Source organism: Schistocerca piceifrons, chromosome 1 (assembly GCF_021461385.2).
Source record: "Schistocerca piceifrons isolate TAMUIC-IGC-003096 chromosome 1, iqSchPice1.1, whole genome shotgun sequence".
NCBI classification, from domain to species: Eukaryota; Metazoa; Arthropoda; class Insecta; order Orthoptera; family Acrididae; genus Schistocerca; species Schistocerca piceifrons.
This window is the reverse complement of record NC_060138.1, coordinates 1,067,213,097-1,067,232,197: the sequence shown is the minus strand read 5'-3', so window position 1 is coordinate 1,067,232,197 and position 19,101 is coordinate 1,067,213,097. Positions and strand designations below refer to the sequence as shown.

Genomic DNA, 19,101 nt, shown 5'->3' with positions numbered 1-19,101 from the left:
GAGAGACCACACACTTGGCAGTCGGCAATCAGCACTCAGCTATCAGCCATTTCCAGTCTGTTCTGCAACGGTGGGGATCCTATGACATAATGTGTCCTGATTTTCCTTCGCTCTCGGCTCTTATAGTGACTTCGAACTTTCGCAACTTCACCTTTCAGAGGCTCTTTTCTGCCGATTCAGCACCTGAACACTCATTGTTGCATTTTAACTAGCCTTCCTTACGAGACTCTGCTTTGCCACTAGTATGACGGTATCTCTCGGCTTCCATGCTATCATTATGCTTTGCTTGCTGACCTGGATCCTCGGTCGTTCCCTGTGGTATGATAGCTTCCGTGCTTGCCGCAACTCGTTTAGCATTTCCCCGGAGCTGCCAATCTACTGGTTATTGATACAGGCGGTTCGCCTTCTATGAGCTGCCAAGGTAGAACTTGGACGAATTTTTAGTTCCGCCGGGGATACTATCTTGCGGTGTAACAAAATACTTAGCTTGCAGTAGTTGCTTCGCCAGGGTGCAGGTCGACAGCTACATGTGTATATTTATAAGTAATAAACACTTCAAATAATCTTCGTTTACTGTTGTTCCATTCACATACGACATGACATTGATGCACTGAAGGATTGAAGTATATTGCTACTCTCTGAGATTCAGTATTACCACCTTCACCCTAGGCTAAACAACATAAGGTCATCTTGTAAAAATGTGCACATCTGCTGTCTGCTAAGACGTATGCCAAGAGCCTCACCACAACTGCCCATGAAAGTGCTGCCAAAAAAAGTCCAAAAACACCCCCCCCCCCAAAAAAAAAGTTCAAAGGGCTCTGGGCACTATGAGATTTGACATCTGAGGTCATCAGTGCCCTAGAACCTAGAACTACTTAAACCTGCCCGAGGCAGAATTCGAACCTGCGACCGTAGCCGTCACACGGTTCCTGACTGAAGCGCCTAGAACCGCTCGGCCACCCCGGCCAGCAATACCCTCCCCACATGCCACTTTCTGGTAAGGTTGCTGTTTTTAGTCTAACGGCTTGTGACATCATTCCAATTGCGTTACACAAGCCCTACTTCAGAATTACTATCTGTCCTATGAATCAAATTAAGTTACATATAAATTTAAATTATGTTGAAGGCTAATAGTACAAATACTTCACTACCTCCTAATGACACTGCGAATTCTTCACAAATTGCCAGTTCTGGTTGCAAACATACTCTGCTTTTAACATTCTGAGCGAACTATGTTGAAAACAGTGGAAAGGGCCGAAATCATTAAAAAAGTCACTATGAAAAGTCAAAATAAAAATTTAATAGAATGTTGTCACTCTGTGCACAGAACGATTCCATTTGATCAGAGGATTGCGAAACTGTAATTGGATTTCGACTAGGCAGAGTATGATGAAACTTGTTGCTATCTATTTATCGAGGTTTTAATTAATTATGTAATGTTATTTAAAATCGCCTCTTAACTGAAACTAGCTGGCAAAAGTGAGGTTTTTTCACCTCCTGCTTCGTCTGAAATACATCAGTTGCTTCAAAAGGCTTTTCTGAAAACGTGTCAAAATGAAGCTGAGCATTATTCTCATACCAGAATAAGTTGATGGAAGCCATCCCACCCCCACCTCCCATCAAACTTATTATGTCACTACGAATAAGAGATGTTTCTGGCCCCCACTACATGTTAGGAGCGCTGGGGACAATTTCTAAAAGACAAACCAAGTACAAAAACTTGAAACATACGAACAAAGCTGATAAAGTAAATTAAGAGAAAGATTGTTATGGAAAGGGACGGATATTAAAAGCACTTCTCGTTCATAAACTGTATCGTCTTCATTTTACTGCTTTTCATTGTTTTTGCTTTGGATCTCGGCAAGCTGATGGCGATATTTGTCACTGAAACTGCATGAACTGGTCGCTACTGAACATATACACAGCGTAGTATTGACTGCCGGACAAGAAATTTCTTGAGAAAAATGCACTTTCGCAGTTTTTAGCTAGGAAGTTAGTGAATATTACGACAAAATTCTGTCATATAACCACTGAACTTCATAAACTGATAAAATACACTGTCTGACAAAAACGTAACGCACACAGAAAGCGAGGAGGAAACGAAATGGAACTTCACGGGTTGGGAGGCCGCGTGATGCTATTTCAGTGACTGCGAAATCGTGTCAGATTCGCAAAGAACTTGGCAATAAGAACCCACTTGTCATTACAGACGTTGCAGGCCGTCGGGCCTCGGCGCATGCTCTGATTAGGTCAGGATGGGTTTCATAAAGCTGCTGCATCCTCTCCTCAGGCAAGATGGACCACTTCCGTTGTAACTTGTCCTTGATACCCCACATACTGGCACTGGGGTGGAGTTGACCTCCTGGCTCGTCCCTCACGTTTTGTATCGGGAACACATCTGGGGAGCTTGCTGGCCGTTGGAGTACCACAACATCAAGTAGACAGTTCATAGTGACACGTAAGATATGTGGACTTGCATTATCTTGTTGAAAAATGGCACCACGATACTGTCGCATAGCGCTAACACATGAGAACTCAGGCTGTGCGTGACGTAAACTGTTCCGCCTGAGTTCGCTAAATCACTACTAGCCGTGACCTGAAGTCAAAACCGTGTGGCTCCCCACAATCCTAAAGCCAGGTGAAACACCGCTGCGCCTCTCCAAAACACTAAAAGAGTGAGACCTCCCGCCCGGTGTCCGTCATACTCGCCGACAACGCTCATCCAGGGCAGTGCGGAACCACAATTCATCGCTTTACACAATGTGATCCCGTTCATCAGCATTCCATGCTTGCCGTTCACGACACCAATCTTGGTGCTAACGGCAGCTTGCTCATGTGTCAGTAGTTCGCTAGTCCGGCTGCTGCTCATCTTTGACTGTTGGAGTGGGATGACACAGAACGTTGCAGGGAGTCCACTATTTTCAAAATTAGAATTATAGATTAATACCTCCAGCTGCTGACGGGCGTTGATGTATATCAACGGGGACAAGTGAAAATGTGTGCTTCGACCGGTACTCGAACCCGGTATCTCCTGCTTACATGGCACAGAGGATAGTGCGACTGCAGGGACTACCTCGCGTACGCCTCCCGCGAGACCCACGTTCTCACCTTATATGTCGACACTCTACGTTCATAGTGCCCCTACCCAACACACTCATTACTCGTGGAAGACTTTCTTACCAAGTCCCGTAAGAGTTCGGGTAATATGTGTGCATCCGCACAGAAGAAAAAGGTCATGGCCGGTATTGCCAGAACTATGTACTTAAAAGGATATGGTGTCTGTTCTTTCGGACATGACCAACTTCTTCTGTGCGGATGCACAAACAGTGCCCGAACTCTTACGGGAATCGGCAAAAAGCCGCGAGTGATGAGTATAATGGGCAGGGGCACTGTGAATACAGTGCGGGACAATAAATTGGGAATGTGGGTCTCGCGGGAGGCGTGCCAGAGATAGTCCCTTCAGCCGCACTATCCTCTGTGCCCTCGGTGGCTCAGATGGATAGAGCGTCTGCCATGTAAGCAGGGGATCCCAGGTTGGAGTCCCGGTCGGGGCACACATTTTCACCTGTCCTCGTTGATACACATCAACGCTCGTCAGCAGCTGAATGTATTAATATGTAATTCTACTTTCGTTCTAGACGGCTGCAGGTAATAAATGGTGTCTGTTATTTCGGACATGTCCGAAAGAACAGAAGCCATATCCATATAAGTTGTTGTTGTTGTGGTCTTCAGTCCTGAGACTGGTTTGATGCAGCTCTCCATGCTACTCTATTCTGTGCAAGCTTCTTCATCTCCCAGTACCTATTGCAACCTACATCCTTCTGAATCTGTTTAGTGTATTCATCTCTTGGTCTCCCTCTACGATTTTTACCCTCCACGCTGCCCCCCAATACTAAATTGGTGATCCCTTGATGCCTCAGAACATGTCCTACCAACCGATCTCTTCTTCTAGTCAAGTTGTGCCACAAACTTCTCATTCTCCCCAATCCTATTCAATACCTCCTCATTCTTCTGTAGCACCACATTTCGAAAGCTTCTATTCTCTTCTTATCCAAACTAGTTATCGTCCATGTTTCACTTCCATACATGGCTACGCTCCATGCAAATACTTTCAGAAACGACTTCCTGACACATAAATCTATACTCGATGTTAACAAATTTCTCTTCTTCAGAAACGCTTTCCTTGCTATTGCCAGTCTACATTTTATATCCTCTCTACTTCGACCATCATCAGTTATTTTGCTCCCCAAATAGCAAAACTCCTTTACTACTTTAAGTGTCTCATTTCCTAATCTAATTCCCTCAGTATCACCCGACTTAATTCGACTACATTCCATTATCCTCGTTTTGCTTTTGTTGATGTTCATCTTATACTCTCCTTTCATGACACTGTCCATTCCGTTCAACTACTCTTCCAAGTCCTTTGCTGTCTCTGACAGAATTACAATGTCATCGGTGAACCTCAAAGTTTTTATTTCTTCTCCATGGATTTTAATACCTACTCCGAATTTTTCTTTTGTTTCCTTCACTGCTTGCTCAATATACAGATTGAATAACATCGGGGAGAGGCTACAACCCTGTATCACTCCCTTCCCGACCACTGCTTCCCTTTCATGCCCCTCGACTCTTATAACTGCCATCTGGTTTCTGTACAAATTGTAAATAGCCTTTCGCTCCCTGTATTTTACCCTCGCCACCTACAGAATTTGAAAGAGAGTATTGCAGTCAACATTGTCAAAAGCTTTCTCTATGTCTACAAATGCTAGAAACGTAGGTTTGCCTTTCCTTAATCTAGCTTCTAAGATAAGTTGTAGGGTCAGTATTGCCTCATGTGTTCCAACATTTCTACGGAATCCAAACTGATCTTCCCCTAGGTCGGTTTCTACCAGTTTTTCCATTCGTCTGTAGAGAATTCGCGTTAGTATTTTGCATCCGTGACTTATTAAACTGATTGTTCGGTAATTTTCACATCTGTCAGCGCCTGCTTTCTTTGGGATTGGAATTATTATATTCTTCTTGAAGTATTCCATATAAGTATATCCACTATTTTCTGTCGGAGGCGCAGATAAGAAGAGGTTACGATGTGCATGGCGTACAATACGACAATCCTCCATCGTGGTGGTCAGACGTGATTGACCGAAACGTTGACGTTATGCCTGGCCTCACGTTCTCATGAAGTCCAACACCAGGGCAGTGTCACATCCGAATGCCTCACATATCTGGGTATTACACTATTCGACCAGCCGTCCAAATGGAGACCCTCAATCAAGTAGTTTTAAACTCCGTCAGTTGCTGATTACGCTGCCTGGTTCTCCATGTTCTTCATAGTGATAATTGAACATCTGACGCTTCTCACGCTGCTCATAGATCCCGTCAAGCTTGGTAAAAGCACTAAAGTCGTACAGCACTAATGCAATGTAGTGGCTGCTCTACCTCTCACAGAGAATTGCATCTCTATTCTTTTACATACCAGCCAATGGTGTGTGCGTGTACGAAGTCACATTGACATCAGACCGACCATGTTTTCTGGGAAGGGGAGACCGGGGTACATTTATGTGGATTCTTTTTCCACGTTTTTCGAATTTTTTTAGTTAGATTTATTTGGTTTATAGTTATTTAGTCTTATAACATTGTTACTAAAGTATAGCTTGGTACATACTATATTTAAGAGTGCAAAGTAGTTTTGTATAGATTTACGACGAGTGTATAACGTGCCCCAGGTATAGAGTTTTACTGGCAATAAACAAATTTTCCGACGAACTTCCGCCTGTTAAGGAGTATGTCCTACACAGAAGTTTGAACGTTGAGTAAAGACCTATTTATCATCACTGTCCGAGTTGCAGTTTATGCACAGTAAAAATAATGTTTCCTGTGGCACGATCGTCGTCAGTCCACCCTTATTGTCTAAGGCACTGATCCCATTCTTTATTTCTTTTTGATCGGTTGTACCGTTTCAAGGAACAAATGCAAAGGTAATTTTCGTCATTTACATTGGACTGCTGCAGGTTTTAAGAGAAAGGAAGAAGAAGTGGCTGGGACATTCATTGCAGCGGTGAGTGCTTGGTAACAGTCGCTTTGGACGGACTAATTTTCGAGAGAAGATTGTGAGTCAGGTGGGAGATACGAGATCACAGGTGACATAAAGGGAAGAGGGAGAGGATGGCAGAAGACAGGAGAGCATGGAGGGTCACCGTGCGAAAACCCGCTTTTGAGCAGAACAATAAAGATAACGTCAGAAGTAGGCTTATCCACATTTCTCCTTGTTCTATCTTTTAGCAATTTCTTCTGATTTTTAGTCCTTGCTGTCGTTGCATTAATTCTATATGTTTGAGATTCATTGGGTTCAAACAGCTTTAGCAATTTCTACCTTCTATTGTCCTGTGCTTTTATTTTTCTACTTTGCGTTTCCAGCTGTCGTTGGCTTAAAATTTCTTTGAATGGGGTGTGAAGGTACGTTTACATATTTGGTTTGTATCGGCACATGTGTGCGCGACATGTATATACGTCTCTAGGACGTGTATCGCGACTTGTGTGAGGGCGCTGCTTCCAAGTCATACAAGTGTGACCGTACGTTTACATCTGGCAATTTGTATCAGTGCCTTTGGTGATGCAGACCTGTTCAGAATTCGCGATGGCTTCCAAAAACGATGTTGAAGACTTTACTGTTTTATGTGCTGGCTGGAAAGAACGGCACAACACCACAAAACGCAATAAATACATCAATGGACTCCACGGAACACTCAAGATCAAATAGGCAGTTGTAAACAAACATGGCGGTGTGGCACCAAGAAAGACTGGTACTGCGCATGCGCATACTCGGGAAGGTCCAGTGAACCTTTATATGACATGGTGTATCGCGACGTGTCAGATAGATATGACCCTCATACAAATTGCGATACATACAGGGTTATTACAAATGATTGAAGCGATTTCACAGCTCTACAATAACTTTATTATTTGAGATATTTTCACAATGCTTTGCACACACATACAAAAACTCAAAAAGTTTTTTTAGGCATTCACAAATGTTCGATATGTGCCCCTTTAGTGATTCGGCAGACATCAAGCCGATAATCAAGTTCCTCCCACACTCGGTGCAGCATGTCCCCATCAATGAGTTCGAAAGCATCGTTGATGCGAGCTCGCAGTTCTGGCACGTTTCTTGGTAGAGGAGATTTAAACACTGAATCTTTCACATAACCCCACAAAAAGAAATCGCATGGGGTTAAGTCGGGAGAGCGTGGAGGCCATGACATGAATTGCTGATCATGATCTCCACCACGACCGACCCATCGGTTTTCCAATATCCTGTTTAAGAAATGCCGAACATCATGATGGAAGTGCGGTGGAGCACCATCCTGTTGAAAGATGAAGTCGGCTCTGTCGGTCTCCAGTTGTGGCATGCGCCAATTTTCCAGCATGTTCAGATACACGTGTCCTGTAACGTTTTTTTTCGCAGAAGAAAAAGGGGCCGTAAACTTTAAACCGTGAGGCATCCAGAATCTTTAAACTGCGCATACCACCGCCGAATGGAGTTAGCAGTTGGTGGATCTTTGTTGAACTTCGTCCTGAAGTGTCGTTGCACTGTTATGACTGACTGATGTGAGTGCATTTCAAGCGCGACATACGCTTTCTCGGCTCCTGTCGCCATTTTGTCTCACTGCGCTCTCGAGCACTCTGGCGGCAGAAACCTGAAGTGCGGCTCCAGCCGAACAAAACTTTGAGTTTTTCTACGTATCTGTAGTGTGTCGTGACCATATGTCAATGAATGGAGCTACAGTGAATTTATGAAATCGCTTCAATCATTTGTAATAGCCCTGTATAACCCACTGTAACCATACCTTTAGAATGGCAATGCCCCAACAGAAACGCAAAAACGTGCCCCATCGCCATGTTTGAAATAGATTCAGAAATAAAGTAGCAACTTTCAGGCTTTCAGCACAAGTGTAAAAAACCCTCTTTGTTAACTGATGACTAGTTTTCAGTCCATTTCCAAATTCTCCAAGTAAGACATACAACGACATCCTTTACGTGTGGACGTTCCTTGTAAAACAGAATCATATCCTGTATATGAACTTATATTTACCTATTCTCAATTCTAAAAGGTGTGCTCCCTAGGAGCTTCGATACTTGAGTAATAAAATTAACTCACCTTGCACAAAATTACAACTTTTTTCTTTGGGCTAAGACGTTCATTCAACTGCCGCCGTAAAGTTTGTGAGAGCCCCCAGCAGAAGGTAGTACTAATATTCCATTACCGGTCGCGTTCTAGCAATAATGGTACCCGGTAAAAGTGCTCTGTGTAAACGTGCCCCGATCTTCCCTTTCAGTTTCTTTGGTAGACACTGTATGTACCCTCCGCCACACTTCGTACGGCGACCTGTAAAGTACACATGTAAGACGCAGATAATAACTTACAGGCGATAATACGTCAGATGCTGTATCGTAGCCATCCGAGAACAAGAACACTGTTAACTGCTGACACCGTTTCTGGCCGCCACATGCTTAAATTCTCCGTCGTAGCAAGCAGGTTTGTTCTTCCTTTCTTCAAATTCATTAACAGCCACATCACGAGTGCAGCTTCTATTGAACGCATGCTGCAAAATATCATATAGACAGATCTCCGAGTTCCGTTTCGTGGTTCTTAGGTGCAGTTCTACACAATGCAGCTATTTTTTCAGTCAAAATTCAGTACCACTTTGCCCTACAAATTCGAACATAATCGTTGCCAGGTATACAAAAACGCCGCTCCAACTTTGGGGTCTACTTCCTCAGTTTGTGCAGCTCATCATGAAACTGCATCGTTTATAGGTAGCAGTAATCCGATATGTATCTGTAATTTGTTACATACAAGACAAGATCACGTTTTAGATCCTGATGTAAATGCACAGGGCATGATATGTTTCTCTTGCTGGTTGATTAACCAACCAACCAATCCAGCGCGTACAGGGAGCTAACATTCACTTTCACTTAAAATACTATCCACTGGACGGCTCTTAGCTCAGCAGTTAAGTATAGCCTGCGAAATGAAAAATCCTAGATAAATATACACTATCCCAGTGACTGGACACTATCAAAACCTTTCTCTATTGCCAAGGAGAGGGGTCTTGTACTAACAAAGAAATGCACATTTAATGGGTAACTCCTGCTGTTTTAGGTTCTGTACTTCAATTTTGTCAAACATACGAAGAACACACTTCATCAATTCGAACGGTTATCCCATTACTAAGTAATAAGAGTCGTTGTCAGTCGTGTCTTGTTAACGGTGGTAGCTGAGTTATTTTGCTGCCATCTGGAACGAAGCGATAAGTGACGGTTGCTCATACCGCTGTAGCTCGGCGCTTGTTATCTCTTTCAAGGTTAGTTACACATCTGAAACACAGATGGCTTCACAATGATATTTCCTGGGTAGTCTGCCCTTCATCTTCAGACATATGCCGTATGAGTCATGGGATTATTTTCAGGGAAGCGAGAACCCTAAAGAACAACTTTGTCCTCATAGATGGGCAATACACGCAAGGAACACGGGAAAGGTTTATTGTTAAGACACGCACGTTGCAATAAAGACCGGAATGAAGTGAGCACTTCATCGAACAAGCTGCGGAGACAACACAGCGTTGAATGGTGTACCGTCTCAATCAAGCCTCGACCAAGAAACCGGAAAATCCTCGCCTAGGGTTATGGCCAGAAAGGATTTGGCTGCCGTATTACGGAACGTGAAAAGACAATGAAATATGAAACCTACTGTCAGACATAAAGAGCACTAAGCATAGCCAATAAAAAAAAGAAGAAGAAGAAGAAAACGCAATGTCTTCACTGACGGAGTCGAGTGGTTACACAGCAACGCTTGGCGACATTCTGCCTATCAAACGCACAAGCCAAATGATTTTTGACATTTGTAATATTTGAAAATGGCCTAAGGCTAAAGTCTAGACAGTACAATAAAAGCATGTCATGCAGTCAAACGGTGGTTATGTCTTTCGGTAAAAATCAAACACCTGTTGCGTCGCTTCATATGGGACGTCTTTGAAGGTATGCCTTACAACCCAGACCCGACTCCAAGTGATTTTCTTATCTCCCTTGCACCAAAAAGTTTCTTGGCTGTCATAACTTCAGCTCCGACGAAGAAAGTCGAGATGGTGTCACGGGCTGGGTCTCTCGGGTAGTAGATTATTACGCCAAGGGAATTTATCATTTCATTAATATATGATTTTATAAATGTGGAAAAGAAAATTAAAGATGCGTTAGATAACGATCGCCGGCCGGTGTGACCGAAAGGTTCTAGGCGCTTCAGCCCGGAACCACGTGGCTGCTACGATCGCAGGTTCGAATTCTGCCTCGGGCATGGATGTGTGTGATGTCCTTAGATTAGTTAGGTTCAAGCAGTTCAAAGTTCTAGGGGACTGATGACCTCAGATGTTAAGTCCCATAGTGCTCAGAGCCATTTGAACCATTTTTAGATAACGATCAGTTTGGCTTTAGAAAAGGTAAGGGTACCAGAGAGGCAATTCTGACGCTGCGGCTGATAATGGAAGCAAAACTGAAGAAAAAGAAAAAAGAAATCGAGACATGCTCATAATATTTGTCGATCTACAAAAAGCGTTAGACAATGTCAGATGGTGCAAGATGTTCGAAATTCTGGGAAAAATAGGAGTGGGCTATTGGGAAAGACGGGTAATATACAATATGTACAAGAACCAAGAGGATACTATAAGATTAGAAGATGAAGAACGAAGTGCTCGGATTAAAAAGGATGTAAGACAGGGATGTAATCTTTTGCCCCTACTGTTCAATATATACATCTATGAAGCAATGACGGAAGTAAAATAAAGGTTCAAGAGTGGAAGCAGAATTAAAATTCAAAGCGAGACGATATCAACGATAAGATTCGCTGATGACATTGCTATCTTCAATGAAAGTGCAGAAGAATTACAGGCTCTGTTGAAGCGAATGAACAGTGTAATGGGTACAGAATATGAACAGGGAGTAAATCGAAAAAAGGCAAAAGTAATGAGTAAGAGAAATGTGAATGTCGAGAAACTTAACATCAGAATTGTGGATCACGAAGTAGTTGATTCTGCTATCTGGGAAGACTAGCACTAGCAAAAACAGCATTCCTGGTCAAGAGAAATCTACTAGTATCAAACATTGCACTTAATTTAAGGAAGAAATTTCTGAGAACGTACGTTTGCAGCACAACATTGTATGGTAATTAAACATGGACTGTGTGAAAACTGCAAAAGAAGAGAATCGAAGATTTTGATATGTGCTGCTATATAATAATGTTGGAAATTAGGTGGACTAATAAGATAAGGAATGAGGAGGTTATCCGTAGAATCGGCGAAGAAAGGAATAGATGGAAAACACTGGCAAGAAGAAGGGACAGGATGATAGGACATCTGTCAAGACATCACGGAATAACTTCCGTTGTACTACAGGAAGTGGGAGAGGGTAAAAACTGTAATGGGAGACAGAGATTGGAATACATCCAGCAAATAATTGAGGACGTAGGTTGCAGTTGCTACTCCGAGGTGAAGAGTTTGGCACAGGAGAGGAATTCGTGACCGGCCACATCAGACCAGTCAGAAGACGATTCAAAAAACAAAAGAAAAGAAAACAAATATTGGTTTCGCAGCCTGTCTGGTATTTCTATTGCACATTTATCTCACCAGTTTTCCGCTGGATGTTATAGTGTAGGTCCTACAATACTTCTTCGAAACAACTGTCCGACATATTCAGGTGGTTACAGTAGCTACTGCCGTAAAGCGCGACTGGCAGCAGTAAGTTTACGTAATCAACAGATGATATCAGACGTTATTTCAAAGAGATATTGTGGGATCTAACACAGTGTCATTCGGGGGCAAATCCGAGAAGGGTATTTTGATTGTGAAAAATTTCGGATAATTGTGAACAGGATTGCGCACCGAGGGTTCCGTACAAACAAAATTAAGTATGCCGATGACTCATCCATCCAGGAAATCGAGAATCTCGACGCTTTTTTCCTGTTATCGATATCGATAGAGGTAAGGTGAACGTCTACCCACCCCTGAAAAAAAGACGATCTTAACTGATGGACGGACAGACAGTTGGATAACAAATGACAAAAAGGTTTTATTTGTAAGATATAGTTACAAATTACCTATTTTCAGAGTTTTTTCCTTTCTTGTAGTGAGAAACGTGCCACATTTCTTGAGTCTAGATCAACGGGAAGAATCCTGTGGATTTCGACTGAGTTTGCGAGTATCGAAATATGTGACATGAATGGTCGTATCTTTTGATTGCATTGGTTGAAACCCTCAATTTTTTACGCCACCAAGGGAACGTAGCGTTAATACGTGATATAAATGTCAGCTTGATACGTCAATCCATTCCTGAAAAAAATAGATCTTTACAGACTGACAGGCAGACGGGCAGTCGGATAACTAATGACCAAAAAATTTCATGACTCAATAAGTCTACTTATCGTACACAACGTTTAAAGTTAAGACAATTATACTTATAGAATCACTATATCGCCACAATTCTGTGACTATACGTTAAGAAGATTGTTGACAGCATCACTCGTTTTTTCGACTGAAACCGGTCGTGATGCAATCAGTGTACCTTACTACAGCTACGGTCATATAGCTCTGGAACATAAATCATTTGTTAGTGTTGTCACTCGACGAAACTAGTTACGTCTGGCTGTAACTGTGGGCTCTTGGGTCGCTGTGGGAGAAACCTCATCAAACTAGAACACATGGAATATTAGTTCACTTTATTATCTAAATAAATAAAAGATTTAGTTAACTTTGACACAGTTCTTTGCCACAAGATTGCTCGAAAATTTACGTCGTTGACTATGAAACCATCACTTGGTGCTCAGTTTAATAAAGTGTTGTCTGGCAGAGCAAAATGCAACATTTACCAAAGTATATTTAACTTTTCTACATGAGATATTGACTGCTATAGCTGAGATGACGATCTGGGGCTCAGTTCTTACATCCTTAACGTTATATTGACTTCAGCCTGAGGGCGCTTCTATGCTGAAAGGGAGTCGTGGTCTTCTGGAGCCTCCCATTGGTTGTTGCGGATTGCAGGGAGCCCTTGCTAATGTCGGTGGTATCAATTCGCGTTTCCGACTTTGGTTTGACACCGTGATGTCTAGACAATACCACCGTTAACATCTACTTCAGTTTTATGTGCCATACATATTATACCATCTTTGTACACTACTGGCCATTAAAACTGCTACACCACGAAGATGACGTGCTACAGACGCGAAATTTAACCGACAGGAAGAAGGCGCTGTGATATTCAAATGATTAGCTTTTCAGAGCATTCACACAAGGTTGGCGCCGGTGGCGACACCTACAGCTTGCTGACATGAGGAAAGATTCCAACCGATTTCTCAAACACAAACAGCAGTTGATCGGCGTTGCCTGGTGAAATGTTGTTGTGATGCCTCGTCTAAGGAGGAGAAATGCGTACTATCACATTTCCGTCGGATTGTAGTCTATCGCGATTGCGGTTTATCGTATCGCAACATTGCTGCTCGCGTTGGTCGAGATCCAATAACTGTTAGAATATGGAATCGGTGGGTTGAGGAGGGTAATACGGAACGCCGTGCTGGATCCCAACGGCCTCGTATCATTAGCAGTCGAGATGACAGACATCTGTAATGGATTGTGCAGCCAAGTCAACAGATGGGGACGTTTGCAGGACAACAACCATCTGCACGAACAGTTCGACGACGTTTGCAGCAGCATGGGCTATCAGACCATGACTGCGGTTACCCTTGACGCTGCATCACAGACAGGAGCGCCTGCGATGGTGTACTCAACGACGAACCTGGGTGCACGAATGGCAAAACATCATTTTTTCGGATGACTCCAGGTTCTGTTTACAACATCATGATGGTCGCATCCGTGTTTGGCGACATCGCGGTGAACGTACATTGGAAGCGTGTATTCGTTATCGCTATACAAGCGTATCACCTGGCGTGATGGTATGGGGTGCCATTGGTTACACGTCTCGGTCACCTCTTGTTCACATCACCAAAATAACTGATGATGGTCGAAGTAGAGAGGATATATAAAGTGGACTGGCAATGGCAAGAAAAGCGTTTCTGAAGAAGAGAAATTTGTTAACATCGAGTATAGATTTAAGTGTCAGGAAGTCGTTTCTGAAAGTATTTCTATGGAGTGTAGCCATGTATGGAAGTGAAACATGGACGATAAATAGTTTGGACAAGAAGAGAATAGAATCTTTCGAAATGTGGTGCTACAGGAGAATGCTGAAGGTTAGTTGGGTAGATCACATAACTAATGAGGAGGTATTGAATAGAATTGGGGAGAAGAGGAGTTTGTGGCACAACTTGACAAGAAGAAGGGATCGGTTTGTAGGACATTTTCTGGGGCATCAAGGATCACAAATTTAGCATTGGAGGGCAGCGTGGAGGGTAAAAATCGTAGAGGGAGACCAAGAGATGAGTACACTAAGCAGATTCAGAAGGATGTAGGCTGCAGTAAGTACGGGGAGATGAAGAAGCTTGCACAGGATAGAGTAGCAGACTGAAGACAACAAAACAACAACAATGCACGACTGCATGTTGCAGGTTCTGTACGGGCCTTTCTGGATACAGAAAATGTTCGACTGCTTCCCTGGCCAGCACATTCTCCAGATCTCTCACCAATTGAAAGCGTCTGGTCAATGGTGGCCCAGCAACTGTCCCATCACAATACGCCATTCACTACTCTTGATGAACTGTGGTATCGTGTTGAAGCTGCATGGACAGCTGTACCTGTACACGCCATACAAGCTCTGTTTGACTCAATGCCCAGGCGTATCAAGGCATTTATTACGGCCAGAGGTGGTTTCGGCCAGAGGTGGTTGTTCTGGGTACTGATTTCTCAGGATCTATGCACCCAAATTGGGTGAAAATGTAATCACATGTCAGTTCTAGTATAATGTATTTGTCCAATGAATACCCGTTTATCATCTGCATTTCTTCTTGGTGTAGCAATTTTAATGGCCAGTAGTGTAGAAGCTAAAGTTTTACTTTACTGTTTCATTAGCTGCGTAACAATAACAGTGACGATGATGGTAATGAAGGTGATGAACTTTGTGTGCAGACTTCCGAGAAGCTGTGCTGCGGCTTCTGCGGAACAAGGTGCTGATGCTGAACACGATCAGTTCCGTGTGCTTCATGTTCGGCTACGTGGGCTACTGGACCTTCATGCCCAAGTACATGGAGACGCAGTTCCGACAGTCCGCCTCCAGGGCCAGCCTCATCACAGGTCAGTTCTCCAGCTCATACCTCTGTTTAAGGACGCTCTTCTTGTCTGCACGACTACTGAATACAAAGCACGTCTAAAAATGTGGCCAATTCAATTCGTGTTAAAAACGTTTGCGGGAGCATTCACATGGAGAAACACATTGAGAATCGCCGCATAGTGTCTCACACTAAATTGCAATAAATTCAGCTGCATCGTCTAGCATGGCGTAACTCGTATAAAGATTTTGGCATGTCTTTACCCGCCGAAAACACTGGCACCAACGCTAGCCGTAACGGGCCGAAGAGTGAAGAATCACGACAGACAACATCGATAGAGTGCCAAGAACTGGCCTCCCTCCTGGATATTTTAAGAAACTTAGGGAAACTACGGCAAAACCAATTCTTGATTGCCGAACAGGGCTGGTTGTTTACAAATGGACTCGGCAGATTTTCTTGCCTTGTCTCAGCTTGTTCCCGTATCTAATGACTTTCGTCGACGCCATATTGAATCCTGATCTTTCTTCCTTTCCTCATTTTGCTTACTCTGCGTGATAATATTTAACTGTACATTTTTAAAAAAGAAATGCGTTACGCTGCTCGCAATTGCATAATTCTAATAGTTTTAAATGTATACGACAAGAAATATCGAAATTCCAGAATGAAATTTTGACTCTGCAGCGGAGTGTGCGCTGATGTGAAACTTCCTGGCAGATTAAAACTTTGTGCCGGATCGAGACTCGAACTTGGGACCTTTGCCGACTATGGGCAACTGGTCAATCATTTTTTAATCACATTTTGTGCTATATTGTTCGTTGAATTTGTTCGGGGCGGACGTCTGATGACACCCCTTCTTTGTTGATCCATTCACTCAGTTTTTTGTTACAGAGGGTAGCTATCCCGTACCTGACTGATATTCGGACCCGGGCCACCCGTTTACTAGGCAGACACGCTGACCATTACACCATCTATTTTTATATACAATTTTGTTCGGTATTGTTCGTTTCGTTTGGTCTGGGCGGACGTCACATGACATCCGTTCAAGTTGATCGTTGATTCCTTTACTCAGTTTCTTTTATTACAGAGGACAATTGGCCCTCTGACCGAACACGCTGAGCTACCGTGCCGACAACATCTGAGCTACCCAAGCACGACTCACGACCCGTCCTCACAGCTTCAATTCCGCCAGTTCGAGTCTCAGTCCGGCACACAGTTTCAATCTCCCAGAAAGTTTCGTATCAGCGCACACTCCGCTGCAGAGTGAAAATTTCATTCGGGAAAAATCCCCCAGGCTGTGGCAAAGCCATGTCTGCGCAATATCCTTTCTTCCAGCAGTGCTAGTTCTGCAAGGTACGCAGGAGAGCTTCTGTGAAGTTTGCAAGGTAGGAGACGAGGTACCAGTGGAATTGAAGCTGTGAGGAGGGATCGTGAGTCGTGCTTGGCTAGCTCAGATGCTAGAGTACTTTCCCCCAAAAGGTAAAGCTCCCGAGTTGGAGTCTCGGTCCGGCACAAAGTTTTGATCTGCCAGGAAGTTTCACATCAGCGCACATTCCGCTGCAGAGTCAAAATTTCATTCTGGAATTTCGATATTTCTCGTCGTATACATTTAAAACTATTACAATTATGTACTTGCGAGCAGCGTAACGTATTTCTTTTAAAAAATATATATAGTTAAATACTTTCACGTAGAGTAAGGAAAATGAGGAAAGGAAGAAAGATCAGAGTTCAGTATGGCGTCGACGAAAGTCATTAGATAAGGACACAAGCTGAGACAAGGAAAGAAAATCTGCTGAGTCCATTTGTAAGCAACCTGCCCTGTTCGGCAATCGAGAACTGGTTTTGCCGTAGTTTCCCTGAATTTCTTAAATTTTCAAGGAGGAAGACCAGTTCTTGATTGCTGAACAGTTTATAGAACCATCATCATCCGAATGCATGTTCAGTGTTTCGTTGTAAGCGAAATGAGCACTTACGTGCGGGAACTTGTAACAAGATATGCCATCAAAAGCTGTTTGTGAATATATTCATATAGCAAAGGTATTATACTTTTTTCCTCTGCTGCTTTTTTGCTTTTAGGAGTCCTTTCGCCCGTCGCTTAGCTTATCTTTAAATCATTTTGCATCCATGCTGCATCACTTACCGGGGTCATTGAACTGTTTTTGTCGACGTAAACGTTACCATAGTTAACATCACATAGCTGGCGTGCGATGTTGTGTCCATCATTCAAATCTGCTGTAATTTGACGGTGTTTATTAGACGCAGAGGATCGTTCTACATCCGTTAGAAATCGACCAGCAGCTCCTTGATCTATCAGCTAAAAGTATAATTTCCAATAATAGACTCACGTGGAGCCCTCTATTCTCAGTTTTTGTGTCTGCAAGTCTTCTCGTTCTATATTTAACCCATATCCTGCATCTTAGCTTCCATGGATGCAATCTGCCTTATCTATTAGCATACTTTGCTGCATCACGTTTCACGTTGTATGAAGTTTAATGTAGTCATCTCCTGCCCCATCTTCAGCCATTAACAGCATTTACAACACCCCATCTAAATGTCCTTGCAACCATCTGAAATTTGTCTGCCTTCGTTTGTTAAGCCTTGGTATGGAAAATACATACGAATGAGTATGAAATAATCCTTCCTCAGGGATAGGAGTTCTAATTCTTTATTATCTCATAACTAGTTTCGAGACGAAAGCTCTCACACTCAAATGCCCACCACTGTACCTTCCAAAACACAGGTGTTGTAACAAGTAGCCGTTACAATATGCTAACAGGGCCACAAACCTTTCCTTACACACATACTTCGCTGGTGTTCCGAGGAAAACGGAACTTGTTGCTATAGCCTACGCCTGTGGTCCAGAATCGGCATAGAAGTTTCTCCCAGAGAAGTAGGGAGACTGATCAAGTGGCGCATGGTTCGCACATTTGACTCGCATTGCGACCCTACAGTACTATAAACAATAATCTTCGCACTAATGTCAGCAACACATATCGATACCACAGAAGTTAGTGAGAGCTCACTGCAGTCTACACTACTGGTCATTAAAATTGCTACACCACGAAGATGAGGTGCGACAGACACGAAATTTAACCGAAAAGAAGAAGATGCTGTGATATGCAAATGATTAGCTTTTCAGAGCATTCACACAAGGTTGGCGCCGGTGGCGACACTGACAACGTGCTGACATGAGGAAAGTTTCCAACCGATTTCTCATACACAAACAGCAGTTGACCGGCGTTGCCTGGTGAAACGTTGTTGTGATATCTCGTGTAAGGAGGAGAAATGCGTACCATCACGTTTCCGACTTTCATAAAGGTCGGATTGTAGCCTATCGAGATTGCGGTTTATCGTATCGCGACATTGCTGCTCGCCTTGGTCGAGATCCAATGACTGTTAGAATATGGAATCAGTGGGTTCAGGAGGGTAATACGGAACGCCGTGCTGGATCCCAACGACCTCGTATCATTAGCAGTCGAGATGACAGACATCTGTAATGGATTGTGCAGCCACGTCTCGATCCCTGAGTCAACAGATGGGGACGTTTGCAAGACAACAACCATCTGCACGAACAGTTCGACGACGTTTGCAGCAGCATTGACTATCAGCTCGGAGACCATGGCTGCGGTTACACTCGACGCTGCATCACAGACAGGAACGCCTGTGATGGTGTACTCAACGACGAACCTGGGTGCATGAATGGCAAAACGTCATTTTTTCGCGCACCACTCTTGAGTCACCCGCCACCTGCTGCCTGCCACTGCTAAAAGAGCCGAGGAGAGGCGTTGCAGGCGATGTCGTGCTGTTAGCAAAGGAACGCGTCTCGGTCATCTGCTGCCACAGCCATTAAC

The 19,101-nt window shown here is 43.5% G+C and overlaps 1 protein-coding gene across 2 annotated transcripts in view; it reads left to right on the top strand.

Annotated features, from left to right (window-relative positions):
- The window catches only part of LOC124799394 (solute carrier organic anion transporter family member 74D-like), a 213,403-nt gene that overhangs the window by 147,199 nt on the left and 47,103 nt on the right, over nucleotides 1–19,101 (top strand). For both annotated transcript variants that reach the window (XM_047262920.1, XM_047262921.1), the window contains exon 8: nucleotides 15,114–15,278. In XM_047262920.1, coding sequence (XP_047118876.1) covers nucleotides 15,114–15,278 — 165 coding nt within the window. The remainder of the gene's footprint in view (nucleotides 1–15,113; nucleotides 15,279–19,101) is intronic.